This window comes from Mauremys reevesii, linkage group 2, assembly GCF_016161935.1.
Source record: "Mauremys reevesii isolate NIE-2019 linkage group 2, ASM1616193v1, whole genome shotgun sequence".
In the NCBI taxonomy this organism is placed as follows: Eukaryota; Metazoa; Chordata; order Testudines; family Geoemydidae; genus Mauremys; species Mauremys reevesii.
In genome coordinates, this window is record NC_052624.1 from 16,089,545 (window position 1) to 16,110,926 (window position 21,382).

The 21,382-nt window shown below is 43.5% G+C and overlaps 1 protein-coding gene across 13 annotated transcripts in view; it reads right to left on the bottom strand.

Moving 5' to 3' along the window:
- Window positions 1–21,382, bottom strand: part of PRKAG2 (protein kinase AMP-activated non-catalytic subunit gamma 2) — a 361,996-nt gene that overhangs the window by 222,559 nt on the left and 118,055 nt on the right. For all 13 annotated transcript variants that reach the window (XR_005593967.1, XR_005593965.1, XR_005593966.1 and 10 more), the window contains exon 3: window positions 19,498–19,777. Coding sequence is in view for 8 of the 13 variants with exons in the window: in XM_039524125.1 (XP_039380059.1) it covers window positions 19,498–19,777 (280 nt within the window). In the remaining 5 variants the exon portion in view is untranslated. The remainder of the gene's footprint in view (window positions 1–19,497; window positions 19,778–21,382) is intronic.

Genomic DNA, 21,382 nt, shown 5'->3' on the forward strand with positions numbered 1-21,382 from the left:
CAGAGAATTCTTTCCCACCTGTCTGGCTGGTGGGTCTTGCCCACATGCTCTTCGTCTAACTGATCGTTATATTTGGTTCAGGAAGGAATTTCCCTCCAGGTTCGATTGACAGAGACAGGGGCAGGGAGGGCTGCCTTCCCCTGCAGTGTGGGGCCTGGGTCACTTGTTGGTTTGAACTAGTGTAAATGGTGGATTCTCTGTAACCTGAAGTCTTTAAATCAAGATTTGAGGACTTCAGTAACTCAGCCAGAGGTTATGGATCTATTACAGGAGTGGTTGGGTGCGGTTCTGTGACTGTTCTGCCCCCTGGGTCTCAAACTTGGGCCCACAAGTTTCATGGAGGCACCTCACCCTAACCTGCCACTGGCAGCTTGCTAGTAGTAGCTAACCTGAGATCCACAAAGCCCAAACTGGTGGGGTCCCAGAGTGGCTGATCAGCCTGCTGGCCCCACTGAAGCCAGCAGCAGCAAAAGGAAGCTGTCTGAACAACTGGGCTCCACCATGCTCTGCACTGTGTGCTTCCTGCTCCCCGCTATCAGCCTCTGCTACCGCTACCTGCTCCTGAGTTCCCAGGTTTATTTCCTGGCCTTCCAACACACCTTGACTCCTGGCATCTGATCAGTGGTTCCTGCCATCCAGTTTGTCTCCTGCCTCTGGCCCCCTAGCATCTTGACCCAGCCTGACTCTGGCTCCCAACTCATAGGTCTGGTCTCCACGTTATCTCCTGCTTTTGACCTCCCCGCCAGTATCCCAACCAAACTGACTCTTGATTCCTACATTGTAACTGTGAACTCGGGTTCCAGCTACCACGACTGGCTGCCCATGACCCAGCTGTGACAGTGGCCTGCAAGGTGCAGGTCAGACTGGACGATCCCCTTCTGGCTAAAGTCTATGAGCCCTGAAATGCTTCAGGCCTCCAGGCACTACCACAATATAACTGATAACTATATAAAAATAACAACAAGGGGGCGCTATTTGCCACTGTCTAGTCACCACTGTTTCATAATAAAAGTTCTATTTTAGGGGTGATTTTTCCTCCCTATGAAAAATCTTGATAACAACAGTTTTTCAACACAGTTGCCGAGGGCTAGATCATACTCTACATATTAGAGTCCCTTTGGGCCACAAGAGTAGCACGACCTTGAAGCTGCCCTAAAGGGACAGTGCTGGGGAATCCTCAGCTGCTGCGAAGCCTGCATAACTGGCTCTTGGCCTTTTTCCATCCCAGTGTGGGGGCAGCAAATAATATCATTCTAAACAAAAGACTCTTGTTAAGTTACAGTTAAGGTTGCTAAGTGCAATTCACTCACCATTAAACAGATCTGTTAAAAGACCACAAACATTAAGAACTATGGAAATCACATGCTAAGGTTAAGTAAACTGTTCTGACACCAAACCTCACACTCAATTCTCTCTCTCTCTCTCACACACACACATCAACAGAAACGTTCTCACTGACCAGCACTTCTGGCTATAGCACAGTCTCCTGCCATTCTTCCCCCAAATGGTGGGAGAACCTGGCCACACCCAGTTATTTACATTGGTTGGGTCCGACACAGACCCAGCTCCTGATTACTTGCGAGGGGGCCCTGCCTTTTGTGGGCCTTCTTAAGTCTCTCCAGATGGGGGATCAAAAGGAAAGTCACAAGCCCCAACACATTCGAGGCTACTCCCTTCCCAGGGCTCTTCAGGTGGGGGGCAGGAGTCCACTGACAATGATACAGAGCACGCATAGTAGATTTTGAGAAACCCCCTGGCTGGGCTGCTGAGTCAGGCTTAGTCTGTCCATCTTACCCTGGGACTTTGCTGCATTCTCCTTAGGGTTTGGGTGAAGGTCTCCTGGCTGGGAGTTCCCTCTGTGGCTTCAGGAGTCACTCTTGTAGTCTGCTGCTTAGGGCAACCCTGCTCCTCCATCCCTCCCCCCACCCCCCACCCCCCCAAGGTTGGCTCCAGCATACTCTCTTTTAAAGGCTTCGTCCCTCTCATACTTGATTGACAGGGTCACAGGGGTGGGGCTAGCCTTACTGCCGGGTCTCTCTGGCACTTCTTCGTCTGTGTGGGGTCTATACACCTCGTCACACTGGCCTCCGACGAAGTGGGTATTCACCCATGAAAGCTCATGCTCCAATACGTCTGTTAGTCTATAAGGTGCCACAGGACTCTTTGCCGCTTTTACAGATCCAGACTAACGGCTACCCCTCTGATACTTGACACTGGCCTTTGGAATTTATGAAAAGTTCAGGATCCACAAATAGTAGCAATTGTTAAAATATTCTTCAATAACAAATAGCATGACATCCCCCCAACCCTCCCACTGATTTCAAGACATTTGTTTGTGAATATAATAAATAAACCTGTCACAGACCTGTCTTTACATTGAGAGTCATATTAAATTCAGTGGATCAGAATGTCAAAACTTCCACTCCAGGATTTGGCAGTCTGGCCAACTCTAGAAATTACCACTGTTATATAATTTTTTATTCTTTGTTGGGGGAGGGGGATAAAGTGTTTTTAGCCACTTCTACTTTTGTTTAAAAGTAAAAATGAGCGAAGAGGAAAAAATGTAAATAATGGTCCATTAGCAGCCAGTTTAAAAAAAAAAAGTCATTTCTATGAGCTCTAAACAGTCCCACCTGCCATACAAAGAACATATCTACACTATGCTCACAGGAGAGCATCTAATAATGTTTCACATTGTCAAGTACCACATACAGCTCTAGTTGGCATAACTTAACACAGTTACGTACAGCACATTGCTCTCCTGGGCAAGCAAGATAGGTCATGCTTTGAAAGCAGCACTAGATTTCTGTTTTGTGTGTACTGTAAACAGCATCAGGAAAAGCTGTAATGAGCAGACTGGAAAGGAATCTTTCATGATCCAGTTTCACTGCTTAGTCAAGGGTATGCTTCAGGGGAAAGTGGGGACAGGGCTAAAAAACACTACACAATTTTACATGTTCTGTCTAGAAATCAAGATATTTATATGGCCCATCACCACAGTACCTGAGTGCCCATTTCACATGCGAGCTATGAGCACAGATTCAAATATATTGCATGGATCAAACATGAGAATTATTTAAGAAATGAGAGGGGAAAAGGCACTCACAACAAAACACTGGTGAGCTCTGACAGAAAATAGTATAACATGGTGCACAGAAAAAAAATAATCTTTTTTTAAAATAATACCTCTGGGTTCTGAAAATAAATATAGGAGGCAGGAAGATCCTGCTTAGATTTCATGAGATACTGAACACCCAGATAGTGAAAAACACCAGCCTTGGGACGGGAAGAGGAATTATTGGCCTATTGTGCAAACAGAGCTCTCAGGAAGATATGCCTTTCTAGATTCACTTACTGATGGGAGTGACAAAAAAAAAAAAGCCTTTCCAATCAGTTTCACTAAGTGCATTGCCTCACCTATTTAATTAGATAATGTCAAATCCCCAAAGGGAAAAGCAGGCTAAAAGGTATGTAATCTGCAGAGAATTTCAATTGAAGATGATTACCCTTAATGTAAAGGGTAAAGCTAGGCTGGCTGACTCCACAGTTTGTCTTCACTCCAAAAAAGAAACTATTGAGATTAGGCTCAAAATTTACCTGTAAGCAAAGAACATTAATTAGAACTTTTTGTGCTTACATGTATAATCACAGCTTTACACTACATGATGCTATGTGTGACCTTCCATCTCACTGACTCCCCCCCTCCCACCCAAATCTGCCCCTTGCATCCTCAAACTTGAAAAAAATACCTACCGTCTCTTATTTCAGGGGGAGAAGGGGAACCCAACACATTTAACACACTGGCTTGCAAAATATGGTCTGTGCACAACCAGAGGTTTGAAGTGCCCTTCCATGTGGTCCACAAAATGCAATATTTTGAGAACAAATTATAATAGGATCTGGGCCAGATCATACTATAATTTAATACATCACACACTGTGATAAGGAAAATTAGTGGGAAGTTTTCCTCTGATCTTCAAAGCACCAAAGGTAACAGCTACTAGCTCTCAACATACATACTGGAGTATGGACACTATTAGAAAATGTTGGACCTATTAAGAAAATGTTAATGAAATAGGTTTCCTTCAAGATTCTGATGTTTGCGGATCATTCACAGATGCAGAGCCAAACAATTATATGTCCAATCCTGCTCTTGTTGACATCAATGGGAGTTTGCCCACCACTTCAGAAGCAGGACAACATAGACTTAGGGAGAAGAGATAGCTCAGTGGTTTGAGCATTCACCCGCTAAATCCAGGATTGTGAGCTCAATCCTTGAGAGGGCCATTTAGGGATCTGGGCAAAAATCTGTCTGGGGATTGGCCCTGCTTTGAGCAGGGGTTTGGATTAGATGACCTCCTAAGGTCCCTTCCAACCCTGATATTCTATGACCCTCCTTGTCTGCTTGTATTTTGGACTAAAAAGACACCTGGCCTCCTCTAGTTGATTACTGTAGGCACAATAAAATCCCAATCAATTTACTCATTGGTCTAGAAAATCCTAAACCAATTACCAGTTTTAATAAGTGATACCTTTGTTCTCTACTTCCCTTGGAAAAAACAAATGTGAGTTTATTTTAGCCAAATAAAGAGTGTATAGAAGTACTTCGTTTCATTATGTAGACTCAGGAGTATAGGATTCAGTTAGATCAGACCCAATGACTCCAACATAGTTTTGATATTACACAATTTCCACAGTCCTGTCACCTTTGTAAAACTATAAATACAAAAAGCCTTCACGTTAGATCTCCAAATCCATTCTGATAATTATTTGACTAACAGTGCAAAAAAATGAATTCCTAACCTGGCAACTGGGCCTTATGCCAAGTGCAGTAGAGTATTTCGTACATACCTGCATCTCCTTACACCAGAAAACTCCCATTTGCATTTAAATCACTCACACACCTACACACACAAAATGTAATTATGAGCCAGTAGTAAATTCTAGTATAAATAGGTTACTAGAAATGTCAGGAATGTCTACCCCAACTCCCATTTAAGTCAATCGAAAGACTCTCTTTGATTATTGACTTTAATGTCAGTGTTGTTATAGCCGTGTTGGTCCCAGCATACTAGAGAAAGACAAGGTGGGTGAGGGTAATATCTTTTATTAGACCAACTTCTGTTGGTGAAAGAGTTCTGCGTAAGCTTGAAAGCTTGTGTTTTTCACCAACAGAAGTTTGGTCCAATAAAAGATATTACCTCACCCACCTTCCCTCTTTAATGGAAGTTGGATTGGGCCCTTCATGGTTAACAGTTACAGTGTTCGGTTTAAACTACCACAGAGGGGGCAACAAAACAATAATGATACATCACAACACATTAGCTGTCTACAATTCTCTTGAACACACTTTTACCCAACACTTCACCATCTTAGGGTTTTTTTACAGTGCTTATCAAAATAGTATCTAAGCACTCCCCAGATAAGTTAGATATTAGAGCCCCCTTGTGGACTTGCTGGAGTTTTCTACTCTTATCCCCAATCTGTATCAAGAACTCTCTGCTTAAAGAAGATGAATATATATTCTAACAGCAGCTTGCCATATGGCCTGGAGAGCCTGGAGTAAGCCAATCCTGATTATTGGATGAGCGCTACCTGAGAGGAATCAGGTTATTCCAGTATAAAAGGAGCAGGAAGTTGCAGTAAAGGAGGGAAGCCCAGACACTTGCAGGGAGAAAGAAGACTCCTGTAGCATCCTGAGTCAGCAGGAGAGAGTGGGGAAAGTTCTCCAGGCAGGGATGCTTGGGAGAGATCCTGAACAAACCAGGGAGAAACTGTAAAGGCCCAACTGGGAGACCCTGTGGAGAAGGATAAACTCCAGGCAGGAGGTGCTGGGACACTCAGGGAGAGGGCCCTGAAGAGGGGGGAAACAGAGGCCAGATACCACAGAGGGACCTTTGGGCACAAGGGGGTACTTGGGAGGAGGCCAACTCCACTACATATGTGTAGAAAATTATTATAATTGACATGATCTCCATGCTGATTATGGTGGAAATGACTGTCAGAAGAATCAGGTAATGTGCCCTGAAGGTATTCAGCTTAATTCACATTCTGGTCTTCTCTGGAAACTTCCATCACAACTGAATCCCCTTGAACAATAATGTTAAAACCTCCTATACAAAAGTTTTCATACAACCCCCTTCAAAGCTTTGAAACTAGGTGGGAAGGCTGAGGTAGGTTAACGCTTAATTTCTTAAGCCTAGATAACACAACATGGAATGAATAATGATTAAGACTGCGTGTCTGTCACAGAGGTCACGGATTCTGACTTTCCATGACTTCTGCAGCGGCCACTGCAGCTGGCTCTGGGGCTGCCTGAGCAGATCAGGCAGCCCCGGAGCCAGCCGCAGCAGCTGCAGCTGGGGCAGTTTGTGTGTGGGAGGGGGTTGGGGGGGCAGGGTGGCCCTCACCTCAGGGGGGCTCCCCTGAAGGGTTGGCATGTCCCTGCAGCTCCTAGGTAGAGGGGCCTGGGGGCTCCGCGCACTGCCTGCGCTCGCAGGCGCTGCCCCCAAAGCTCCCATTGGCTCCAATTCCCGGGCAATGGGAGCTGCGGAGCCCCGCCCCCGGCCTTCCTTCCCCCTAGGAGCTGCAGGGACACATGGAGACAGGTAGGGAGCCTGCCTACCCCGCCAATCCTCCCTCCCTCTCCCATCATCAGTGGGAGTCCGGGGCTGCGTGCCACCACTCAGGCCTGCTCCCCAAGCACCAGCAGGGGTCCCGGGCCAGCACACCTGGACTTCCCCCATAGAGCACCCGCAGCCCCCCGGCCCAAGTTTTAATTAGGGGTATAGTAGAAGTCATGGACAGGTCATGGGCCGTGAATTTTTGTTTATTGCCAGTGACCTGTCCATGACTTTTACTAAAAATATCTATGACTAAAACAGCCTCAATAATGACCTTCCCATCTGAAGATGTCTATAAATAATATTTGTTCTGAAAACGTCAGAGGGCATTTCTATTTGAGCACAAGCAGACATACTTAACTTATAATGAAGTTAGGCTTCTATGCTACCGTCAGGTGTAGGATTTTTCTTTCAGAAACACTTACGCACACATTTAGTTCCATGCATGTTAAAAGAGCAGATCAATGGGACCGAGATCCTCCAGGAGCACAGAGACCAGACATGGTGGGTAGTAAAATAACCTAGAGCATTAAATAAACATGAGAGGATGGATGTGATTCACGCACTGAGCAGGCCCTCGGAAAATGTGAGTTCAATTCCAAGCTTTGCCACTGATTCTCTCTGTGAACTCGGGCAAGTCACTTAATCTCCCTGTGCCTCACTTCCCTGTTTGTAAAATACTTATTTCCTCCCACCCTTTGTCTGTCTTGTCTATTTAGACTTTAAACTCTTTCAGGATGGAAGTATCTCTTATGCTATGTCTATACTGCACCTCTTTCAATAAGGACTACATTAATGTGAACTAGGTACCTTTTAATTTGTGCCAGCCTTGTCCACACAGATCAGTCAGAGCACACCACTTGGTCTACACTGAGTGCCTGTAAGGGCATTGTAGACAAGCCCTTAGTGTGTGTGTGCAGCACCTGGCATAATTTAACTAAACATCAAGAAGATGGCTTACCACACAGTAAAAGTGTGCAGATATGATGTTGATTGGTGCCCTAAGACCCGGATCCAGCAAAGCACCTAAGCAAGTACTTGGCTTGAAGCATATAAGCAGTCTGAAATCAAGGGGACGGCTTCTTTATTTAAAGTTAAGCAATTGCTTAGATGCTTTGCTGGACTGAGCCCTAAATATCTGAGAAGAAAAAAACAAACAAACCACAGAAGTTTTTCACAAAGGGATTGGCAGAGTAATACTTATTACTTCTATCCTTTAGTCTTCTCTACTGTTGTTTGCAGCATGACCTGTCAGGAAAGGAAGCTGTTTGCGTCTTTAAATTGTGGCTTCTCCCAAGTAAAACGGTGTCTCCCCTGAAGACCACTGGTATCCACTGAACCAACAGGGCATTAGCAGTGAAAGCTCCACCAAGGTGAATCAACTCTGAGGGAAGTTCAGAATGTTTTGTTTCTATTTCAACCTTGCTGAGGCAAAAAAGTTCATTTGACGTTTTACTGACTCTCAATCCATTGCTAAAGACTTCCAAGAAAGGCTAGTTCTTCTCTACAGTCTCTTTACTGTTACTAAAAGAACAATTCACATATTTGCTTTTAGTAAGTACGTAGACAAGAAAAATTAAGAACACTGACATCACATTCATAAGGGACAAGAGAAAATGAAGTCACTTAATTATTTAAAAAGCAACAAAGACTAACAGATAAGGTGCCACAGGACTCTTTGTTGCTTTTTACAGATCCAGACTAACATGGCTACCCCTCTGATACTTAATTATTTAAGTGTTGTCCAGAATGAATGTCTTAAGCTGACACCAAAAGCATATCTGAAGATTTCCAGGAAGTACCAAGATTTCAGTCCCATGTTGAGGAAAAGAAACAGAAGATCGGAAGGAATTAGGCACCACAGTGCCTGTCCTTCTCAGCCAATACAACAGCTGGAAATTATTCTCACAAAGAGGCATTTCAAATTCAGAAACACCTCAGTTTTCTGAGCCATTCCCTCTAAGTCACTCGCTACAGCCCAGTGGTAACTTTAAGAGACTTTAAAATATATATTTAAAATTATACATAGACATAAAGAACATGGGTATGTTGTAAGTACTTCATCTACCCATAACTGCAGGGTAATATTGGAAATGTGAGGCTAGGATGGAAACAGGAAATTAATCAGAAGCCCTTTCCAGATGACTGGAAGGAAAATATGCTACTAATTATGGCCCAGTCTATACTAAAAATGACCCATTCCTGACAATAGATGCCAGTAACGGGTGCAGCTGAAACAGAGTTGGACATTACTTGCCTTTGTCTGTGTTTTCAGCTAAACTATACATAACACATTTTCGGCTGTACCCATTGCTGACACATCAGTAACATACGATTTTTTTAGTTTAGACAAGCCCAATAAGCAGCGCAAATCCACCTTGTGGGGAGAATACCAGCAGAAAATGGTAGTTAGATATTTTCACACATCAGCATTATAAAAGAAAACAGACACAGATGGCCCGTCCTCTTTCCCTGGGTTTCACAGAGGGTTCTTCACCAGTCCAGGGAGAGGGCTGGGAGTGATTGGACTGGAGAGATTGCTGGGAGGAACACCTATTGTCCTCCATACCAATCCTACAGAGATCAGGGAAGGAAGATAATAAAGCTCAAAGCTGCCTTATCTTTCCATGTTACCCTCTCTTTGATGAGGATTTATCTTAAAGGGTGAGTCTTGGGGGTAACTATGGTGGAGGTCCAAAGACATCACTCAGCTTCCACACCAAAGTTCCTGCCTCTCCTGTTGACCTGGAATCCCTGTGGATCCTGGAGGACTTGGGGAATGCTTTCCAAGGAGAGGGGTAAATTCTGCGCCCTCCCATCTCCCCCCCGAATGATCAGGAAGAAAACTTCCTCAAGGTTATTTCCCAAACTTTAGCTCCCACCCTGCTGGGTTTCCCATAGCAAGGAGCAATTGGTCCCAGTAGTATCAGAAGAAGCTGTTCCACACGCAGGATAATAGAGATATTGGGGGAAAAAGCCCACAGTTGTAGTATTTCACAACACAACTTATAACTGATATTTACATACAGTAGCATTTCAAAGGCTGGGAGGGAAACACACTATGGATTGTACTTACTGACCTCAAAGAGCAATCTAAATTTAGAATCCCTGAGCAAAATCAGTGAACTTCGGACAGCCAATTAACAGAATGTGTATCCATTTTACAGGAATATATATTAAGGAAGCCTATTCTTTAGAGTAATGTCTGTCAGGAGTTTGAGCCTAACACTGTAAAAATACGCCTGTGTTGAGCACAGCTGCAAGCTATTCATCCAGAATGCCCTTTGTCAGGCTGACCTGTCTAACTGATCCTGATAATTTGCATAAGCTCTTGCACTCATTACAGAGTAAGCAGCTTCACAGCAACTTGTTACCAAAATAAGAAGCAAAGCAATTCTAAAACAAATCGTGGGAGAAATCAAATTCAGCATAAAACCTGAGGAGAAGCTTTACTATTCAGATCTATCATAGTTAGGAGGCCTTCCTCAGAGGAAAGCTTAAATGCTGCATCATGAAAACCCCAAGCTTTTTCCATTTTATCATTAGGATATAGGAAAATAGAGCTACTTGCACCATCTTCAGGTATAAGACAGTATAGCATGCAGTGTGCATATCCTTTTTGTACACAGAAAACAATCTATCCATTATCTGCTCTCCCAGAGAAACAGCATTATAATAAATAAGGTATGTGGAAATCTTTGTGTAGTACCTCAATCATCCCTCCAATTGAACAATATAATTAGTCTCGCCTGTGATTACCAGTAGACTCATAGACTTGCAGGTCAGAAGGGACCATCATGATCATCTTGTCCAGGGGTGAGCAAACTTTTTGCCCCGAGGGGCACATTGGGGTTGCAAAGCTGTATGGAGCGCCGGGTGGGGAAGGCTGTGCCTCCCCAAACAGCCCCCTCCCACTTCCCGCCCCCTGACTGCCCCCCTCAGAACCTCTGACCCATCCAACTGACCCTGCTCCTTGTCCCCTAACCGCTCCCTCCCAGGACCTCCCACCCCTAACCTCCCCCCCCGGGGCCCCACCCCAATCCAAGCCCCCCGCTCCCAGTCACCCAACCTCTATCCACACCCCCACCCTCTGACAGGCCCCGGGACCCCACACCTATCAAACCCCCCGTTCCCCGTCCCCTGACCACCACCACCCTCCCGCAGAACCTCTGCCCCATCCAACCACTCCTTGTTCCCTGTCCCAACTGCCCCACCACCCCTTACCCAACCCCCCCAGCCCCGGCCCCCTTACCATGACGCTCAGAGCAGCATATCTGGTAGCCGCGCCGCCAGGCTGGAGCTAGACACACTGCCGCTCTGCCCGGCAGGAGCTTGCAGCCCCGCCGCCCAGAGCGCTGCCCGCGTGGTGGCGTGGCTACGGGGGAGGGGCCAGGAGCTCAAGGGCCGGGCAGGACGGTCCCATGGGCCACGTAGTTTGCCTACCTCTGATCTATTCTGACCTCTTGCACATTGCAGGCCACAGAACCTCACCCACTCCTGAAATAGACCCCTAACTTCTGGCTACCTTACTGAAGTCCTCAAATGATGGTTTAAAAACTTCAAGTTACAGAGAATTCACCATTTACACTAGTTTAAACCTGCAAGTGACCCGGACCCCATGTGGCAGAGGAAGGCAAAAAACCCAGAGGGTGTCTGCCAATCTGACCTGGGAGAAAATTCCTTTCCGACCCCAAATATGGCCATCAGCTAGACCCGGAGTACGGGGGCAAGACCTTCCAGTAAGATACTTGGGAAAGAATTATCTCTAGTAATTCAGAGCCTCCCCATCTAGTGTCCCATCTCAGCAGTTCAGGATTTTTGCTACTGGCAGTCGCCAATGGACCACTTGCCATCGTAGGCAGTCCCATCATAGAATCATAGAACTGGAAGGTTCCTTGAGAGGTCATCTTGTCCAGTCCCCTGCACTCAAAGCAGGACTAAGTATTATCTAGACCATTCCTGAGAGGTGTTTTGTCCAACCTGCTCTTACCATCATACCATACTCTCCATAAACTTACCAAGCTCAGTCTTGAAGCCAGTTAGGTATTTTGCCCCCACTGCTCCCCTTGGAATGCTATTCCAGAACTTCAATCCTCTGATTGCTAGAAACTTTCAACTAATTTCAAATCTAAACTTGCTGATGGCCAGTTTATAGCCATTTGTACTTGTGTCCAGATAGGCGCTTAATTTAAATAACTACTTTCCCTCCCTGGTATTTATCCCTCTGATGTATTTATAGAGAGCAATCATATCTCCACACAGCCTTATTTTCGTTAGGCTAACCAATCCAAGCTCTGAGTCTCCTCTCATAAGGTAGGTTTTCCATTCCTCAGATCATCCTAGTAGCTTTTCCCTGCATCTGTTCCAGTTTGAATGCAGGCTTCAGATAGCTTGTGCAACTTTGATTTAAAGTAATTCCAAGCCTCCTCCACATTCAGATCCTTTAGTTCTGAATGTGGACTGGACTGAGATCCCTCAGTCCAGTCCACTTCCTTAACTAATTTCCTTAGTTTTTTAAAGTTTACTCTTTTGAAATCAAGGACCCTTCTTGCGGATCTATTTTTGTTTATCCTTCCATTTAGTTTAAACTGAATTAACTCATGATCACTCAAACCAAGGTTGTCCTCTACAACAAGTTCTTCTATGAGGTCCTTACTACTCACCAATACCAAATCTAAAATGGTATCACATTTTGTTGGTTCAGCAATTATTTGTTGAAGAAATCTGTGAGCTATCCCATCCAGGAAAATCCGGGCCCTACTATTATTATTAGCACTTGTCCTCCAATCTATGTCTGGGTAGTTAAAGTCTCCCATAATCACACAATTCCAAGTAGTATTTATTTCACTGAAAACATTAAAGAGGTCTCTATCCATCTCCAAATTGGATCCTGGTGGTCTGTAGCACACCCAAGCACTATATCAGGAGAACCTCTAGTGGCTTTCTTCCCCAAAGTGAATTTGGCCCAGACTCTGTCCTATCCATTCCACCACTTCTAATTTCTTTACTGTCTACCTCATCATTAATATACAATGCTACTCCACCACCTTTGCCTTTATTTTTCTCTTTTCTGAACAGCACATACTCTACTACTATTCTACCATGTTTCCGTTATCCCTATAATATGTGGCTTCACTTTCTGCACCAATAGTTCCAGTTCTTCCATTTTGTTATCTAGGCTCCTTGCACCAGTGTACAAACACCTTAACTGTTGCTGCTTGGCTTTGCCCACATTCCTCGCCCGACTGGGTACAGTCATTCTTCTGCCAGTATCACATACCTGATTGGTATCAGCATTATTCTTCCTCTTAATGTCCATTCTCCTACCCGCTGCTGTTCCTTTCTCCGTTGCTGTGTCCATTCTTACTTTATTTTCCTGAGAACTATCCACAATGACTCCAAGATCTCTTTTGTGAGTGGTAACAGCTAATTTAGACCCCATCATTTTATATGTATAGTTGGGATTATGTTTTCCAATGTGGATTACTTTGTGTTTATCAACATTGAATTTCATCTGTCATTTTGTTGCCCGGTCGCCCCGTTTTGTGAGATCCTTTTGTAGCTCTTCGCAGTCTGCCTGGGACTTAGCTATATTGAATAGTTTTATATCTGCAAATTTTTCCACCTCACTGTTTACTTTTCCAAGATCATTTATGAATATGTTGAATAGGACTGGTCCCAGTACAGACTCTGAGGGACACCACAATTTAACTCTCTCCATTCTAAAAACTGACCACTTATTCCTACCCTTTGTTTCCTATCTTTTAACTAGTTACTAATCCATGAGAGGACCTTCCCTCTTATCCCATGACAGCGTACTTTGCTTAAGAGCCTTTGGTGAGGGACCTTGTCAAAGGCTTTCTAAAAATCTAAATACACTATATCCACTGGATTCCCCTTGTCCACATGCTTGTTGACCCCCTCAAAAAAATCTAGTAGATTGGTGAGGCATGATTTCCCTTCACAAAAACCATGTTGACTTTTCCCCAACAAATTATGTTCATCTATGTGTCTGACAATTTTGTTCTTTACTATAGTTTCAACCAGTTTGCCCAGTACTGAAGTCAGGCTTACTGGCCTGTAATTGCCAGGATCACCTCTGGAGCTCTTTTTAAAAATTGGTATCACATCAGCTATCCTCCTGTCATTTGGTACAGAAGCTGATTTAAAATGACAGGTTACAGACAACAGTTAGTAGTTCTGCAATTTCACATTTGAGTTCCTTCAGAACTTCTGGGTGAATACCATCTGGTCCTGGTGACTTATTACTGTTTAATTTATCAGTTTGTTCCAAAACCTCCTCTAACGACACCTCAATCTGGGACAGTTCCTCAGATTTGTCACCTAAAAAGAATGGCTCAGGTTTGGGAATCTCCCTCACATCCTCCACTGTGAAGACCGGGGCAAAGAACTAATTTAGTTTCTCCACAATGGCTTTATCATCCTCAAATGCTCCTTCTGGAGATTACATGAGCATCGCCCAATGGTCTCCCGAGTTCCTAGTTTAAAGCTCTTTTAGTGAGTTCTGCCAACCTCCATCCCATAAGTCTATTTCCCTCCCTGTTCAAGTGGAGTCCATTCCGTGAGAACTGTCCTCTATCCACGAATGCCTCCCAGTGGGCAAACACTCCAAAGCCCTCTTTATAGCACCACTGCCTAAGCCATCTGTTGATCATCATAATCTTGTCTCATCTTTGTTCTCCTCCTTTAGGCACAGGCAAAATCCCACTGAAGATCACCTGAGCCTCCATTTCCTTAAGCATCTTCTCCAGCCTGGCATAGTCTCCCTCAATACGTTCCAGTGAGAATCTAGCTGTGTTCTTTGTTCCCACATGAAGGATAATCAGTAGATTCTTTCCTTTTCCCATTAAGAATCTCTTCAGCCTCAGGTCCACATCCCATATCTTCTCCCGGCAGACAGCACACCCTTCTGTTCTCCAGGTCAGCTCTGGTGACAGGCCTGTCTTTCCTCTTAGCAAGGAGTCACCAATCACTGAGACCTGCCTTTTCCTGGTAACAGTGTGTTTCTCTGGACTTCCTCCTGGTCTTTCTGGCTGCAAGTCCTCTTGTCTTTTATTCTCCCTTGCAAGCTTCTGCGAGTCATCCTGTATCCTCCTGGCGCTCTGAATTCTAGGTATCTCCATTGGCTCTTCCCCTCTTCTTACAGGACTAGCTGCTTTTCTCTTCTTCCTTGCCCTCCTACCGTCTGTTACTGCCTGCTAAGCCCCTTATTCATTATCCAACTCGGCAAACCTGTTCCTGTGCTCTGTTTCTCCTTCACTAGCCAGTCTTTTCCTCTGCCTGGTTCTCACAGTCACATACTTCCACTGGTCCCTTTCCTCACCCAGCAGTCTCCCCTCAGAGTTCTTCAGTCCAGCTTGCAGCTGCAAGTCTTGACTTTTCCCTTCAGCCTTCTCAAAGCAAGTTCAATATAACGCAGTTTCACCTATAACGCGGTAAGATTTTTTAGCTCCTGAGGACAGCATTATATCGAGGTAGAGGTGTACTTCAAAAAACACAAAATTAATATTCCCTATTAACATATTAAATTCCATATAGTTATCAATGTTTACTTACAAATATTAACAATTCTGAATTTCAGCATCTCAGCTGAGAGTCTGCCCACCTATTCCCTACTCTGTAAATTAATTCTGTCTTCAATTCTTATATATGTTCCCTCTAAAGCGAGATGCAGCTCATAAACGAATGACTGTAAAGCAGAAAGAACAGAGCTTCGGATCCCAGACTGAGTTTGCAGGGCTGGCGATTAGAAAGAACAGGTTTACTTGCAAGCTGAGCAAATGTGATATGGAGTCACTGTAAAGCAATTCCAAAAATGTCAGTTTTAAAATCACTTTTCATAGCATAGCAACAATTCAGTTAAACCTACCTATTGTCTCTTTATTCAGGTCTGAAAAACAACCTCAAATAGACTGACTCTATAATAATCCTTAGCCAGTTACAATACTTCAGTTGTGTCATGTCAATCATCTTCTTTTAACACTCAATAATCCCAATGTATTCACTGTCTTCCTACCTAGCTGCCTCCACTCTATTGAAAGGTTGTTCTATGATGGACTGTTTCTTGCTTACCTCTATATTCACAAGTGACTAAAACTCGATACTGTACTCCAGATGCCATCTAGCCAAGGCTTTATAAAATGACTGCAGGACATCCTTGGATTTGGCTGATATTAGATGGGTAGGAGGTCATTTTTAGATCTGTATCATATGTAAGATAAGAGTTTGTGGTCACTATTGGAAATGTACATGATATATAAATGTAGAGAGTAAATGGTGTTCTAGTGCATAGATAGAAGATGGATACTGATACAGTCAGTAATTCGTGGAACTTTGATCCAAACCTTGAATTTCCTGGGTTTCAAACCTATGCTTTTTAAAACAATATTCTAATAATGTGGTTTTAAATTTTAATCTTAGCTCTTTAAAAACAATTGTCTGGAAACTTCATATTTTTAAACAAAGTTATTTACAAACACACATATGAATATCTGATACAGATTGTGTTGGGGTTTGAGGTTTTTTTGGATTTTTACTTTCACACTCTTCTTGAAACTGAGCAGTTTACTTGACTGAAATGTACAAACTTCATCCAGAAGGAACTCCAGCTACAAAATGAGGGGAAGCATAGTGAACGCCGCTCGGTCACGTTCCTTTGTACAGAAAAAGGCACCGTGACAGACACTGAGCTCTAACAATCAGTTTACACAGTCGCTAGCAACCTAACAAAACTGCTGCAGTCACGTGCAGGAAAATATTTTCCTTCTCATGGCACAAACTTTTTTTAGACCAGAATCAATAGGTTATTACTCAGAACACCACTAAGGTAAGCCAGCAAAGAATGAGACAGAGAGGAACCTTAAACATTTTAAACCATGTTAAATCACCAAGATGACAAAGTGCTTTTAACTTTTACCTTTACATGGGAAAGGATCTTAGGCTTCATATCTTCAGTTCAATTTCTGTTTTAACATAGTCTTATTCCAACCACTATTACTTATCCCGTATTGCACAAGCTCAGAAACAAAGTGTGGTGGGGCGGGAAAGGGGGGGGGCGGAGGAGACAGACAAATCAAGCACTTCAAATACCGCATATGTACGCTTTAAACCGAGAACATGTGACGGTGTCACTGCCAAGAGAAACAGGATCACATGGATCAACATGTTAATATATGTTTTGAAATCTGCATGGAAGGAGGAAAAGCAGAAGACTTGGCTACATAATTTTCCAGGATGGTGGGAAATGATTATTTCACAGATTCTCTTGTAAAGCAATAATCCAAAATTTAAAGTTTTATTTCGTTCTTCTTTCAGCTGCAGACTAGATTACATGAGGATTTGCTACATGACCAACAAGGGAAAGGTGCAGTGCATCATTAGCACCAATTTAGAGATACATCATGATCAAAACCCCAGTTCAATAAGCACATGCTTGAGTATGCCTCACTAACGTAGGCCATTCCAGATTGCCCATCACCACAGTAACGCAGTACTGATCTTATATGGCTGGTTTGAATACTTTTTTCTAAGAAAATCCCCTCATTCAGACAATGAAGTTGAAGTGATAAAGGCTTTGTTTTGGATAAGGTTTAATAAGTTACATTAGTGTTTCATAATCCATAAAACCATTCTTTATTTACTGAGCAAGTAGCATTCACAAGATTTAATTATAAAAAGCCCCAATATGTCACTGTTGTTTATCAGATGCCATAAAGTTCCTGGAGCCTTGGAAAGGCACTTTAAAAAGAAATGACATAAAAATAAATGTAGTAAGTCTTAAGCATGTAATTCCTACGTAGATATAAAATCTACCAAAAAGTGGGGGAGAATGGAGGGAGAGGCAGGTATCTATTTAAGTCTCCTTTAGAAGGGATCTTAGGGAAGGGAACATCACCTGGAATAAAAGTGACATTCTGTCTTATAGCTATGGAAGGGCAAAAGTTACTGGTGTATGCACTTGAATCAACATCACTCTCTCTCCGAGAGGCGGCTATTCCTGCGCTAAGAAAATAAACAGCATGACTACTGCAATGATTTCTCTCCCAGGAAGGTGACTGATGTCTTCTGTTGGCTCAAAAATATGGCATGAGAGTCTGTTCCTATTCCTGGCTCTGCTGTATAGTGACATGACCCTAACTCAGTGCTTTTGCTGAGTGCTGGAGGATCCTTTCGCTTAATATTCTGATGGATGGGTTAATCTGGCTAGGATCAGATTTCACCTTCCAGCCCTGCTTAGGAGCATAACTAGGCAGCACCTAAATAATCAAAGTGTCACTGGCATACTTTGCTATGCAATATATATTATATTATTATTATTATTATTATTATTCTGGCAGGATGAAATTCTTCCATGTGCAGTGAGCTAGCATAAAGTATATACAGCACTTACGACACACTCAAAACCACAAAATAAGGCTAAAATGGGATTTAAATGGTGCATGAGCTTTGTGGAGGGGCTAAAAAAAAAACAACAGACTACTAGAAAACCTGTTTAAACTTTAGCTATGGAAGAACTAATGCCCCTGATTGATATGGCTAAACTGGACATATCATCTCTAATTGTGTGTAATACAAATTGGACTCCCCTCGAAACACCCCCTTCTCTAGGCTTCAGTCCCTGGGAAGTGGTTCAGTGTGGTGAAGGGACTGGTAAAGATCTTACTTCAAATGACTCTGCAGAACGTCTTGCCAAATGTAACTGCAAATCCTCTACAATTCTGTGTGCATATGCAGGTACCACATACATGTGAGACTATTCGTATGTACAAAAGTCAGCACAAAATTGCTTATTTTGATCAAAATAAATATTTTCCTGGAATTCTGTTCAAGTAAAAAAAAAAATTAAAAGGTCCCTTATGATTCCTGTGGATCAAAGACGACTATCGGTACAATATACATTAGCCAAACACAGCTATAGGCATCAGTACTACTGTGCCTGTGCACCTATACAGGATTTTAGTTCTTCCATTCACACAAACCAAACCACAGACAATCCAAACAGTCAAACAATTCCAACAATTCCTAATAATAAGCAGCAGAGGAAACGTGAGCACGTTCTTTTCTGTGATTCACCTGTAAGTATGTCTGTTTCCTAGCGCCTCTGAGCTGCGTGAGCTCTAACTCTCTGGTTATATTATTACATTTTAAAACATGCAAGTAAATTGTTTCCTTGACAAATAAGTTATTCAAGTGGCTCATTCAGTAACAGGTGCACAAACTACTGAAGAGGCACAATCTGTGTGTAATAAAAAGTAGTTAGTTGTGCTCAATCATACCGGTTGAAGTACCTATTGGTTTCAGATAGATGAGCCTAAATACCCTCTCCATTGTCATCAGATCAGGAATGCATGTCATTTTCCTCTGCCTGGTAAGGATAATTTGTTCTATAATAGCATAAATAACATCGGGAAAGTCACTGCTGAAATTCTCTAGGTGGTTAATGAAGCAGAACCTCGCTCATTCTGAGTTAAGTTCACCCTGTGCAGAGGGCCGTCACTAACGACATGCATCACTTCAGTTCCACTTAAATCCCATGGACGAAATCCCAGGCGCACTGAAGCCAATGGCAAAATTCCCATCGACTTCAATAGGGACAGGATTTCATCCCAAGCCTTAAATCTGACTTATGTGCTGGCTCTCTGCACAGGGCTAGATTTGTCCCTTTGCTTGTAGGAATCTCATGTTCATTTTGTACAGGACAGTTAGTGTGCAAGAAACTGATAAACACCTTAAGTGAAATTGATAATAAACAGCACGTTCCCCATCCACACTTACTTTACTATAGGCAGGTAAAGAATAGGTCAAGCCCAGAGGTACAGTGTATCTTCCTGAAATAACATGATCAATTTCTTACTTTTTCTTGATCTGGTGAAAAACTTGATGCCACCGGGCGAGGTAGACGGGTTAGAACTGGGAGAGGATTCTTTGGAAGAGGACCTGAAGATCCCACTGAAGCTCATTCGGCGTGGGGAGCGTGGGGGAGACTCCTGATTTGGGAAGGGGAACACTGTTTTTGGTGAACCTGGGCTATGTTTAGGTCTCACAGGGGCAGAAACGGGGCTGGAAGGTCGATTTTGGAGCCCTTTTGAGAAAAGGCCTTTCGAAGGGCTGCCCATATGGTAGCTCTCTTCCACCTGAGGAGGGAAAAGAAAAACAAAACATTAATTCAACCCAGTGTGTTCCCTTAAAAGTCTCAGAACCTGCCTCTGTGGGTATGTCCATACCGCAGCTGGGCGTTGGGATTCCCAATGTGGGCAGACAGACTCTCACGAGCTCAGCTCAAGCTAGAGTGCAAAGAATAGCAGTGTGGATGTTGCGGCATGGGCAGTGGCTCAGGGCAGTGACCCGAGTCGAAGCCTGCCTGAGCCCGGGTTCCAAGCGTGAGCTGCCTCCCGTGGTGCAATGACCACAAGTCTGTCTACCTGGCTGGGAATCAGCACCTCTGAACTGCACTGCAGCCATAGCTTGTGAAGTCATTAAACTCATTACAAGGAAATGAACAACCATCCCAAACAAACATTCTCAGTGCAATTACATATGTGTCTAAGTGTCCAAAAACAACAATCGGGGTGAAATTCACCCCTGTGCAAAGGGCCAGCACAAAGCTCAGTGGGACTGATTTGGTGAATAGGACTGGTGTGGCCCTCAGCACAGAGATCTGTGTTACCCCAACTGCATAAGCTCAGAGGGAAAACTAAGACCCAAAAAATCCCATAAAACTGTTGGGGGAGGGGGAGATTTTCTTATGAATAAAATATTTTGATCTTGAAAAGAGAGTGCAACAAGATCCTTGCTCTCCACATTTGCTAGCAGATACCACACATGGACAAAAGTGAGTTTAAGTGCTAGGTTCATCTGTCTGAAGTGAGTTGTATTGAGTTCCAAACCCCTTGCATGCCTGTTCCTTCACTCTCACTTGCACCTGTTAAATAAAGGGTAAAAGGTTTAAGCAAACAACATGCAAATCTGCCATCTTAAGCAAGATCCTCTTATAAGGTGCTTAGCTACATGTTCTCCTCTAGAACTTACGCCTGCTTAGTAGCCAGGAGTAACATAGCAGCCAAATAGCAACACTCTCATTACCACAGGATCGGGCTACCCCACAACTCCTGTCCTGTTCATCAATTTATACTTTGTGCCAGTTCAATCTTCTCACCTGCACAATGTAGGATCATACCATAAACGTATGACCTGATCAGAGAACTATTGTGTTGCAACTGTACAAATACATACAATAACTCCTCGCTTAACCTTGTAGTTATGTTCCTGAAAAAATGATACTTCAATTGAAACGATGTTAAGCGAATCCAATTTCCTCATAAGAATTAATGTAAATGAGGGTGAGGGGTGGTTTACGTTCCAAGGAAATTTTTTATTTATGTGTACACACACACACACACACACACACACACACACACACACACACACACACAGTATAAGTTTTAAACAAACAATGTAATGCTGTACACAGGAATGATGATTGTGAAGCTTGGTTGAGATGGTGGAGTCAGAGGGTGGAAGACAGTGGGGTATTTCCCAGGGACTGCCTTACTGCTAAATGATGAACTAGCACTCGGCTGAGCCCTCAAGGGTTAACACATTGTTGTTAATGTAGCCTCACATTCTACAAGACAGCATGAATGGAGGGAGGGGAGACAGCATGAGAGACACTCACCATGTGTGAGAGAGAGAGAGAGAAGCATTGCCCCTTTAAGTATGCTGCCACCACTCTAAGTATA